At 45.2% G+C, this 12714-nt stretch overlaps 2 protein-coding genes across 2 annotated transcripts in view; both read right to left on the bottom strand.

The window, feature by feature from the left end:
* Positions 1-1952, bottom strand: part of LOC119361130 — a 51978-nt gene extending 50026 nt beyond the window's left edge. The window contains exons 1-3 of the mRNA XM_037626489.1: positions 1547-1952; positions 1308-1447; positions 913-1169 (exon numbers count right to left, since the gene is read on the bottom strand). Coding sequence (XP_037482386.1) covers positions 913-1169; positions 1308-1447; positions 1547-1952 — 803 coding nt within the window. The remainder of the gene's footprint in view (positions 1-912; positions 1170-1307; positions 1448-1546) is intronic.
* An 8075-nt stretch (positions 1953-10027) lies between these two features.
* The window catches only part of LOC119361129, a 15594-nt gene continuing 12907 nt past the window's right edge, over positions 10028-12714 (bottom strand). The window contains exons 5-7 of the mRNA XM_037626488.1: positions 10509-10579; positions 10206-10429; positions 10028-10099 (exon numbers count right to left, since the gene is read on the bottom strand). Coding sequence (XP_037482385.1) covers positions 10028-10099; positions 10206-10429; positions 10509-10579 — 367 coding nt within the window. The remainder of the gene's footprint in view (positions 10100-10205; positions 10430-10508; positions 10580-12714) is intronic.

The raw sequence follows: 12714 nt of genomic DNA, 5'->3' as shown, positions 1-12714 counted from the left end.
CTTGGACTGGTACCTGAACAAGCAACACCAATGCCTGAACTTAATGAGTGGTTGGAGGAACGGCAACAAATGCAAGATATCTTGAGGCAACACTTACTGCGTGCCAAGCAGATCATGAAGCAACAGGCAGACAAGAAAAGGACCCCTCGCGAGTTCCAGGTAGGTGATCAGGTGTTTCTCAAGTTGCAGCCGTACATCCAGACGTCCGTGGCGCGCCGAGCCAATCACAAGCTAAGTTTCAAGTTCTTCGGACCCTACACTGTGCTCCGCCGGGTGAATGAAGTCACATACGAGCTGAAGCTGCCGGAGGGATCATCAATCTTTCCGGTTTTCCATGTTTCGCAGCTGCGCAAGGCGCTGACCCCAGGTGCGAGCGCATCCTCTTCCCTTCAATCACTTACTGATGCAGTTAATGTTCCAAAGGAGATATTGGACACGAGATGGCGTCGCGGCTCGAACAAGATGCGAGAACAGGGGCTTGTTCGTTGGCAAGACTCCAAGGCTACTCCGGACACCTGGGAAGATATTGAAGATCCTCGCCAGCGTTTTCCCTCTGCTCCGACTTGGGGACAAGTCGTATCTGAAGAAAGGGGGGGGGTGTCAGCAGCCTACCCACACCTGGGCCGAAGAAGACCGGTGCTACGCCAGAGCGGCCCAAGAGAGAGAGGAGGCCATGCCACAGGTTCACTGGGCCTCAATGGGTATCCTACATGTTTGGCCCAGAGGAAACTACCAGCGACTGATATAAGCAAATGTAGCGTAAGGGAAAGGGTATCCTGGCTTGGATCAGATCGAACCGGCGGCTGTAGCGTGTATCAATTCTCCCTCCCTCCTTCCTTCCCCCGGATCCCCTTGTAATTGCCACTGTACTAGATTTCGCCATTGATTCCTTGAGAGAGTAGTAGTGGGTACCTAACACTTAGCAATCCCAAGAGAAGATCCACAAAATCGGCACCACCTTCAGCATACAACACATATGAATTGTCCATAGTCTGAAGAACCTTAATCTTAACATTGTTTAGTGTGTACTCAGCATCGCTTTCTTGTTGAGGATGCAAGTTATCAGGGATCATATCTGTGACTGAATCGTCAGACGCGATGGCAAGATCAAAATAGTGACCAGTTAAAGGGTTCTTCGACGTTAATGATCTCTTGAGCAGGCTAATCATCTGTAGCAGATTGGTTATATCTAAGTCAAATACTAGTAATTTCAGAAAAAGTGCAGTAAATTAAAAGTTGCAGAGTACTGCTAAAAAAATGTTCGTCAAAAAAAGTAATGCTCAAAAACAAAGTTGAGATAGACAAACCTTGTCTGAAGTAAGCTGGAGAGTCCTCTGCTCAAGACTGGAGAGATCCTGAACTTCAAACTTTTCCAAAATGGATAACATGAGAGAAGTCGAGGCCGGTGCCACATGGAAATCATCGGTGACAATGAACTTCACGTCTTCTTTGACGAAAACACCGACATCAGAATCACCACCACTGGCAGCGCTAGTGCTACCATCATTCTCTGGCCTCTCCCCGGCGAGCTGAAACATGGCCTTGCCGCATTTGCAGACAGCGCCGCGGACGGAGCTGAAGGCGCCTTCAGCATGCGCGCAGCAGCTCGTGTCAGCGCAAACATAGACCTCCCCGTGCTTGGTGTCGTCAACTCTGACCTTGAGTTGACAGCACTGCTTCGCCGCAGCGTTGATGGGACTGAGAAGCATCGTCTTGCAGGCCTCGGTTCTGAAGAGGCGCGTGGGGAGTCCTTCCACGCTCTTGTAGAGCTCGTCGAGGCACCCGGCTTGGGACTGCTTGCCGAGGAGGCGAACGACGGTGCCGAGAGGCAGCATGAGGAAGCCGAAGAGCACGTCGACGAACTCCCTGCCTGACTCCGCGAAGACCACCCTGCTCTTCTCCTCGTCCACGAAAACCTTCACCCCGACCTTCGGTTCTGCTCTCGTCGCCATGGTGGAGGACTGGAGGGTGATCCGGTGAAGTGCGTGTGTTGCAGAATGTTGTCTTGGGGATATGTTGTGCGGCCCAAGCGGCAGGAGGTTGCTGAAACCTGAAGCGGCAGATGGATCGCTTGGACTTCGTGTGCAGAATTGAATTGGTCCTGTGGTTTTCCCACTCCTTCATTTTCCACATTAAGTTAGGGTGTTTAAGATTTGTCCACTACTTGGAGTGGAGTGGATCAGTTACCTTATCAGAAGTTTACTTAATGACTGCTGTAATATGTCAACTTGCAAATTAGCAACATGGCCTCCAAAAAAAAGAACTTGAGGTCATTTGAGTTTCTTTTTCTCAAGGTGTTCACAATGCATTGTCACTTAACTCGTTATCTTAGAGCATCTTTGCGATCCCCTAAAAGGCGTTAGATGAATAAAAATTCGGTTTTTCTTCTCTAAACGGCACCTAGAGCCTGTTCGGAAGTGGTCCAGCTCCTCCGAATCCTCAGCTCCAGCTCCTCCTCCCAAAAAGCTGCTCCTTGTAAAAAATAGCACTAGAAAAGTCTGTTCGGCAGGCAACTCCGCTCCGGATTCACTAGGACAGATAGAAACGAGCGAGTCAACCGTGCCCACTCGAACCATTTTCACTTGGCGGTGGCACTTCTTTTGTAAATCTTACCAACTCCATAATTTCCTGATTTGAGATACTGCAAATTGCCGCTCCGTACAAGTGCACAGCAGCCTGCTCCGCTCCGGATTTGCAACTCTGGGGAGTTCGAGCGTTCGGCGCCGCTCCGCCGGCTCTCGGTGTAGAGTTCAGGATTGGAGAGAGTCCGAATACGCTCCTAATCGATCCCCTATCGCCGTTAGAGGAGTAAATATTTTTTACTCAGGAGCCACCCCGACACTCAAATATACTCAGCCATCCACCCGTAGAGTAAAAGTTTTGCCCTCCCACTTGTGCCCTCCCCACCTCGTGTTGCATCGTCGAAGACCTTGCCTCCGGCAATGACCCTTTGCCTCCGCCGACCTCCTATCCCACTCCGAGACGCTCGTCGGTCGTTGTCGTGCCGGAATTAAGCTCTTCTGCCGCCACAGCCATCACGTCGACCCCGTCGGCGGAAGCACACACCGAATCTTCTTTCTCCCAGCCCCTCCACCGACTACGGACCATCTTGAAGCCCGACCGACCACTAGCAGCATGAGCATCAGCTCAACGTTGCCGGATGGCCGTGACACCTCCGCCGTCCTTCAAGTGTTTGACGGATTTCCTACGTGAGTTTTTTGTTCTTTTCCATCTCATTTTTCCTTTTGCCAATTGAATTTTAGCTAGTCATTTCTAGTCTAGACTAGGACAATGCCCGCGCGTTACTATGGGCAGAAGGCAAAAACTGCCTCAAACACGTTGCAACAAGCACTAAAGTTTCTCTTCTTGCATCTCACCTTTTCATGGACCACTGTGATTCTCAAAGCAGGCTTAAGTTTTGAAGATCAAATGAAATGGTCAAACTGAAGCACCTAACGAAGAGAAGCGAATGATATGATGCAAAAGTCAGCTATATTTTATTATAAAAAAATCATTATAATTGGGTCGATGAACCCCTTGCTTTCTTTGATGTAATATCATAAAGAATGTTATTATTATTTGATATGAATAATATAGCTATGGGCTTCCCTAGAAAAAAGTACAACACTAGCACATCCCACTCCAATGCATACCACGACACCGTATGGGGAAAATTGACCTTAATCAACTTAACAAAAAAGTCTAAGACGAAATAGATCCAAATCAGTCTTAAAACTTATGTTTCGACCATATTGCAAACTTCATCTCGGCACTTAAGGAAGCAAAAGGCATGATAGAAACATTAAAAAAAGTGTTACATTAAATGAATATGAAATGGGAGAAATGAGATGTAGAGAATTATTTATTTTACACACTACAAACATTTAAATATCTAACGACAAAAATGGCATATCCAGTTGTTCCTCACCTCGCAACACAATAATAATATTCTTTCAATGTGCATCAATCAAGATTTAGAATAGTTTCTTGTCAAGCAACATGGGCTCTATTACCAGTAGCCCTCAAAACTTCTTAAAAAAACACTTCGCCTAGATCGACTTCACAATATTTTAAGTGTGATTTCTTTTGAGCTGGTCAACATAAACATGGACGGATAATTATCTCTCAGGTTAGATAATGGATATCCAATAAACGTATGATAAATGTGCATACTCCTATTTTGCGAATGATTGCAACACATACCGATATATTTTGATATGCTCGATGACATATAAACAATATTGTGTATAATTAGTAAAACATAAGCTTTTCAAGAGTCATCAGTTGAGAGCAACTAAGGACAAATATTAAGCATTAAAGAGTTCCCCTAACAATCACCAAACCATTCCACATTTTCAAAATATTTATTCATACCTTAATATTTGTGCACTCTTTTATTCTTGGGTCAATAGTATCATAAACTCCATCCGGTGGTAGTCATGCCAGAAATCTTAGATTAAGGCTGCACAGAGAGCCTTAACACACAAGCATAAAAAAGGATTTCAATATGTAGGGAACGTCAGATTTTTAGGGGTGGCAAATTAATCATTTTTAGGGCAAATTATGTTGTACCAAGGATGACAATTTCCTTTAGCAAACACGACAAAATCTGCCATATTCAGATTTTTACCTGGATTTGTTGTTCTTGCCAAAAGAAATTTCCATCCTCGACACAACGTAAATTGCCAATTTTTTTAAAAAAATTTGCCACCCCTAAAAATCCGACATCCATTTTTTTACGTTATCGATAAAAAATCTTGAACGACCATCGCGATGCATTGAGTGTCTGGTTGGTCCCAGCACCTGCAAAATCAGCAACTACATAAGACATACAAAACATGTGAAATGCAAACTAACAAACTTTCATGGCACTAACTGAAAGTACATGTAGTCCCCATGTGTGGTTTTGGTAATTAATGTCAATCCTAACAGACTAATGTTTGTATTGAGATATACATTTGAAGAAAAGTTCCATATGCAATGCATGAAGAATATTGGATGAATTGAAGGATGTTTGTTCCATGGTGATGCAAGAAGGAGATTGAATGGATTTGAAATGAATGCCATATACATATAGTTGTGCATCAAGATTGAGCTCAATGATTGAATTAAATATGATCAAGATGAATTTCATGTGATGAACAAGGTGTGATCTATATGGAGTTCATTGAGGGTATCAGAGGTTCTCATGATTACGCTTATGAGCTGAACCATGATGGCTCAAGATCTTGAGAGAATAATTAAAGAGAAGAATTGTACATATGGCTTGAAGATAGGATCATGATAAGCTCATATGTTGAGTCATGAATGATTATGTCTTGAAGCAAGTAATTCAAGTGAAAAATTCATGTGCGTCTCAAGAGAATATGTTCGAGCATGAAAACAAAAAAGTAATGGCCATTCTTGGAGAAACTTAATATGGTCATGGTGAATTTTGATATTGGTGATCATGTTTTGAAGCAATCAAGCATAGTGAAGAGATCAATAGAGCCTTCAAGACAACAAGATTAATCATGGAGCAAAGATAAATGTTAACCAAGATGAAGATCAAAGACTGAACTCAAAGACGGTCATCACACAAGCGCAGATGATGTACCACATGAGATCTTGTGGTATGGTAAGTAATTGTCAATTACACTTTATGTACTGACCCATGTACATGGGTTAGGTGATTCTCATGGGCTTGCCTCAAGACAGAGATTCCAAATGTCCATGAGAGTATGACATCAATTGATGATGATCATGGTTGACAAGGGCAAGCTCAAGATAAGCATCTCGAAGGATTGCATGCTTGAAGCTTGTGGATGATCACATGATGGACATGTGAAGATAGAATGCAATGAAATGATCCCCACATGGCTTATGGGGGAGCTATTTCAAGTATTCACCAAAATGTCGTGATCAAAGTTATGCTTCCATCTTGAGCCAAGAATAAATGTCAACATCAAGCTCAAGTGGAATGCTCAAGTCAAAGGTATTTGTACCTTTGGTTGTCGTTGCATGGATCAACGACCATCGAAAAATATATATGCCCAAGAATGGATTTTCGGATGCTATCTAGTGTAGCTATTTTATGATTCTTGAGTTATAGGGATCCCGCACTATTAAGAGGGGATCAAAGGTTTTCATGATGGACTTGCTCAAGTCAATATCTCCTACACACAATTCCACTCTGATCATATACATATATATCTTTATCCAAAGCCAAAAGGGTTCCCCAAATTCTATGTTCAAACCTCTGCATACAGTGCACCCTCCATTTTGGTTGATCTTTGGTGGTTATCTATGCGAGGACCTGGAGTTTTTTAATAGCTTCAAAACAAGCCCAAGATCATCAAAATTGGAGTCCGTATGAGAAAGTTGTGCATGTTTTACTATCAGGGCTTGTGCAGTGTTTTTGTTGGCCGGATGTCCGGGATCCTTCCAAAAATCTGGCCGCCTATGTCTAGAACCCATGTTTAATTGTTGGTTGTGCCCGCCGAATGTATGACACTTGGCCGGATGTCCGGAACATCGTGGCAGGCCAGATGTTTGGGCCCTGTTCATTGACCCTGTTTTTCTGTGTGCTCATGTGCACACTTCACAGCCGCCGGATGTCTGTCCCGACACAACCACTTACTCACAAATAGCTAGTTTTCTATCATTGATATTTATACCCCTCTATCAATCCGGTAGAGGGTTGACCACTCAAACCAAAAGAACCCTAGAACACCCGAGGGGCTCCCTCTCACTTCTCATACACCAAATCTTAGATTGCTAAGAGATTCGTGAGAGATTTTCCAACAAGCTATAGATCCACTCCCTCTCCCTCTTGTGACCAAAGGAAATCATGATTTGAGAAACTCTTAAGCATTACCCCTTGATCTTGTTACTCTTGGAGGTTGGAGACTCCTAGGCGATAGGAGTGCTTCGGTGAGGAATCAATTTGTGATTTGCCCCCCAAAAGTTTGTAAAGGTTTGAAAGTTGCCTCATGGTCTACCCCTGGTGGTTGAGAAACGCCTAGTGTTGTCTTAAGGGAGAATAGGATGAACCTTTGTGGCATTGGTGTGCCTTCTGGAAACATCCACCTCTCTAACGGTGACTATAGCTTTCCTCCAAGGAAGTGAACATTGTGATACAGACACAACTTGTGGTTTACTTTAGTCTCTTGATGTTGCATTCACTATATATTGTTTTGCTCATTATATTGTGTTTGCTAGTTCAGTCATAGAGATTATTTAGGCCTACACTTTATATTCCGCAATTCATAATTGCTCGTACTAATATATCTTGTGATTATTGTGAATTGCTAACTTGTGTCATACACTTCCATATCTTGTGATATTGCTCAAGTAAGTTTGTGTAACTTACTTGTGTTTGTTAGTATCCTTGTTGTGCTCATCTTGTTTAGATTAAGTTGTTGGTGCACTTAGTTCAACCTAATATATTTAGGATTTGTGCTTGAAAATGTCTTCTTAGTTTTATTTCCGCATCAGGATAAAGCCAAATTCGTAGAAGTTTTTAAAACGCTTATTCACCCCCATTTTAAGCGATATCGTGGTCCTTTCAATTGATATCGAAGCACAGTCTCTCTTTATTAGACTTCACTGCCTAGAGAGTATCGATGTCGATTAGTGATTTAGTGCACAATGACACTTTGATTTTGATGGCACAAATTATCACCTATGGAGAATTCTCATGCTTTATCACTTTTGGGCCATGGGCCCAAATGCTCTGTGAACTGTTTTTGTAGGAATTTCTATTGCAAAGGATGGTCCTTCTCTGTGTATTGGGGATAAGTATATTGATTGCGATGCTTCTCTTATCATTCATCAAGCTATATCCTTTGAAGTGTTTAAGGTTAGTCACAACTTGCAAATCGGCTCATGAGACTTGGACCAAACGATATATATGGTGGGTCCAATCTTGACGAAGATAATATTCTTTGGGAGGAGTTCTCCACATTTTTAATTCATATAGAGCTCTCTACTGCTTCCACCTCAAATTACTTAGACTTCAACATCTTTCACTTCGCCAACATGTGGTGTGCCACAAGATAATGATATGGTGAGTGAAGAAATATCTTGTGATGATGGTATTAACCTCATTATTGATAATCATGCGGAGAAACGGCCTTCAATGACGGCTGTTTCCGAGCGGCTTTATGACACACGAGCCACCGAGGCCAACCGAGTGGCAAAAGCTTCCTCTGTGAGTTTAAACTTGTCGTTAATTAAAGCAATAGGTCTAATTAGGCAGATATTATTAGCACCTTTGACATTCTGAATCACGTCGTACATAGAGATTATTAGCACCTCACCACTTTAGATGTTTAATATCGGTCGTGCCAAGGCAAAAACCCATGATAATCTTGTATACTAAAAACGACACCAAAAGACCATCTGGGCTTCAGGGCAGAATTAGACTTATTTTTTTAGGGTCAAAGCAAGAGTTTTATTACTCAACCAGGTTAGGCAAATCGCCTAGTACAGAAGCCGCCACAGAAGGCGGGACAGTAGCCTCCCACGCAGTGGGTTCGTTCTCATTACAATCATACCCAAGCTTGGCTAGTTCATGTGCCACGCAATTGGCCTCTCTTCTACATGCAATAACCTCACATCGTGAGAACCAAAACTTCATTTGGACCTTCAGGTCCTCCAGGACCGATGTGTACGCCGTGAAGCTTGCTCATTTTGCATAAGGGCCGCCTGCAATAGCTGAGAGTCCGTTCCTATGCAGATCCTGATCGCCCCAAGTTGTGTGGCTAGCTCCAGAGCCGCCGCCGCCGCTTGTAACTCAGCTGCGAAAGCATCATGGACATGCTCACTCTTCCCAGCCATGCAAGCAACAACGTCCCCCGTATGGTCTCGGGCAATGACCCCCCATGCAGACTGGGCGCTCCCCGGCATGTGTGCTCCGTGAATGTTGAACTTGAGGATCCCTTCATCTGGAGCCCGCCACCTGGTCTGATCTTTAGGGCTTTGCTGTTTGTGCTTCCCCACTACCTCCCAATATTCCAAGGTGGCAAGCTTCACCCGGTGCACGAGTTCCTCAGGCCGCATCCTCTTCTCTTTCGTTCTGACCCTGTTTCGCTCATTCCACCATTCCCACCAAAAGTACAGGATCTATACTCTGTCCTCCATTTTTAGTGTCCATAAGTGATCCATGACATCACCCACTGCATTATATCTCTCCAGGTCTCCTCTCACAGCTTCCATGCCCATTGCACGCCACACCATTTTCACTTCTTTGCATCTTATAAACAGGTGCCCACCATCCTCGGCGTTCCTGGGGCATAGCGGGGAGCTAGTGTCCTCAATCACCATCCCCCTCCCCGCTAGGTTTATGCGCAGAGCAAGCGAGTTGTGTGCTAGTCGCCATGTGAACATTTGGATTTTGCTTTGGCAAGGCATCTTCCAAATACGGCTCCAGTACGTGCTTTCACATACATCCAGCGACCCATGCGCATCTCCGCTCCTGCCGGCCTCCTGTTCCGCCAGGATCTCAGTCATTTTAACATGCAGTTTATATGCCTGCTTCACTGAGTGCACACCCTTCTCATCGAAATGCCATGCAATGAAGTCTTGCATGCCGTCCCTCCGGGATCGCAAGGATCATGCTTGCATCTTGCGGGACGAAGATGTCCCTCACCAGATCATCGTCCCATAGCCCAGTGAGCGGATTTATGAGCTCATGCACCTTTTCCAGGAGGATGCCGTTCCTCGGTGTTTGGACTCGACGCAACCATGCTCTCGGCAGCCACTTATGAGGAAGAGACCAACCGGCTAGTTGGTAATAATAATATTAGTAATTTGCAGATCCAGGTTCAACGGATTTATGATATGCGTACGGTTTAGCATACGAACATCCATAATCTACGGTTTCTCTACTAAAAGAAAACATTCATGCTCCACGTTCAACAAGGGGCTAAAATCACTTCGGCAAGCGTAAAATTTTCTTCTTATTATTCTTCTGAACTGCAAGAGCAGGTCTCGTAGCAGTGGCTAGCTACTATACATATGCCGTAGCTCTGGTGACGCAGTTTCTTTATTCTCGAGGCAGAAACACAGAGGTGAGAGCTTTGCGAGTTACCAAGGCAGCTTTCAGCAGCTCCAGAACCTGAAGGTTCAGTAACACATTTACAGTTAGCGAACCTGGGGTTTTATGATCCGAGAGAGTTTTATGATTGTGGCCTAATGTGTATATACTGAAAGAGAATCACAACCTGTGGTTTTGTGAGAGCGATTTCTTTCTCCACGAGGTCCTTTCTCTGAGTCTTGGCTCCACTGACAACCTGCAGAGTGCTTGCCAAGGACAGCGGAAGAACTTGCAGATCATCGGTCACCATAAATTTCCGAGGCTCCCGCTTCACATACCCTTCTCCACTGTCACGTTCTCCATTTGGTGATTTTGGATCGCGTCCAAGATGGTATGTGGTTCTTGCATTTTCTGGGAAATGTTAATGAGGACGACTAGGATGCCGAAATTTCCGGTGAAAATAATCAGTATACGCAGCTAGCTTTCTTACCTGGATCCTGTTCTTCAACTTGAAGCAACTTACTAGTGCTGCAACCAAAGTACGGTGCCAACTTTGGGGATTGTTAGAATAAATCCGAGGCATACCGTCGATCTTCCGAGGACCAAGCAATCACAAGAGCACCACACCGAGATTTGTTAACAAGGTTCACCGATATGGCTACATCCCGGGGCCTGACTATGGACGCTCCTCCCCATGACACCGCTACAATACCGCACCCGGTCGCCCTGGACACCGGCACATGCCGCCGGCTTCCCCTGCGTTCCGGTGCTATTATGTTGGCATAGGTTACATCGTGTGTCTACCCCCGCTATATAAGAGAGGCCTAGGATACAAGTGTCCTATTAGGACACGACTCCATATCCTATCTAAACACAATACAACTACAAGTCCAACTGTAACCTACCTCGTACACTATATTCAACACAACTCCAACAAACTCCACCTTGGCGAATATACTCCACCACCCTGGATTTGTCCATGCTTCAAACTTCCATGTACATTGGACTTGAGCTTATTCCATGAGTATCGCTGCTACTCCAGAGACTCCATGCGACTCCACCTGTAACTTGTAGTCCCTTCTTTTCTTGACCACGATCAACACTCGAGCAAAAATTAAGTTTTTTGTTACTCTAGCTTGTGCTTCCAACTTTCAAAGTACCCGTCCAACGCCATCACACACTGACCACACTGACCTGCGTGAAAGTGAACAACTCACATATTGGATGTCACACAAAGAATTACCTGAACTCAACATCACCGCTCCTTTCTTGACCGCCTGTCTGAAACTTGAAGGAATTTCACCATTGCTTGTAGTCATCCCAAGTCAAATTCGCAGTTGTCTCACCACATGTATGACCACCAGAGCCCTGGCCGTCTCCATGTCCGTGTGTACCGCATGCCTCGCTGCTATTACCGCATCGAGCCTCCGCTGTCTCGGTCGAGTCTCAAGGGTCTTGAAACCACACCACTAAACCCCCACTGCAGAGTACCACCGATCATCACCGACCGATGACGAGTTTCACGCTTCCATCAGACCACTGGGCTCCAGTCCGAATTACGTGTCCCTCGCTTTTCCCGCTGAATAGGCTTCGACTCTCTATGCACTTACGTCGTAGCCCCTCAATCAGCACCGAGTGAAGTCCTCCAGACTCCAGCTCCACCTTCAACATGACTCCATGGTAGATGATCAGTCCACCCCTGTGCCTCATCGACTTCAAGCTCCGTGTATACACCACCTTGAATCAATCCCGCGCCATAGTCTTTCGAAGCCACACAAGCACTCGGGCCTGTGCCACGTGTTTCCACGCCCAGAAATGGTCACCATCAGCATCACGCACCTATGTCGTCGTCGCTGATCCCACCACCGTCTTCTGTACCAACCGACTCGCGTCGATCCGTCAGACTACCTAGTCCAACCCAGCCAAACTTGTCCGACTACATGACACGCCCGAGGCTCCCAAATTGCCTTCCACGAATTTTCATCCATCACATGATAATTCCATCTTAGCTGAATTGACTTCCCGCAACGCCCTCAAGCATCCTTGTTGTGCCAACAAATCTTTCACCATTGTCTGCCATAACCCAAGGTTTCCTGTTCCGTGAACTTCTCCACCTCAAACCCGATACCCGATGGCGCCATGGTTCTTCGTACGGCTAACCTTCTGAAAAAATTAACCGAGCTCCACTGCGATGCCGCAAGTGCACAAGCAAAACCTGATGAGGTACACCCCTATATACTAATAGTAAAATCCAACCAATCTTGGTCTTCACGCGTAACCGCTCCAGGCACAACTCCAATACTAACAATTGCCTTGTCAATGCCTCTCTTGCTAATTCTCGATGGATGCATATGCCTTGATATATTTCTTTCGCCAATATATTTGTCTTTCTCCGTGTCACTGGAGACTCGGTCCTCTTTTTGTCCAAAACAAACTCGGTTTGAGCAGCGCCTCCACGTACTTGTACGTAAGACCGCTCGCCTGTGTTACGACCCAAGCTAGTCACGCTCCAGGGGAAAAAGTCCATTTTAAACCTTGAATTCGTAGACGTCCGGCGAATCAAACCCTGAAGTCGAAATCCCTGTCGTTCGGCCCCCAAACTAACTAATCCCGGTCCAAATCTAACCTTAGTGTCGTTTTAGCCCTTAAAACGCTGACGTGGCCAGGATTGCTAGTTAGGTGGGCCAGCTTATAAC

The sequence above is a fragment of the Triticum dicoccoides genome, chromosome 2B, assembly GCF_002162155.2.
Source record: "Triticum dicoccoides isolate Atlit2015 ecotype Zavitan chromosome 2B, WEW_v2.0, whole genome shotgun sequence".
Classification (NCBI taxonomy): domain Eukaryota; kingdom Viridiplantae; phylum Streptophyta; class Magnoliopsida; order Poales; family Poaceae; genus Triticum; species Triticum dicoccoides.
This window is presented reverse-complemented; position numbering and strand designations above follow the sequence as displayed.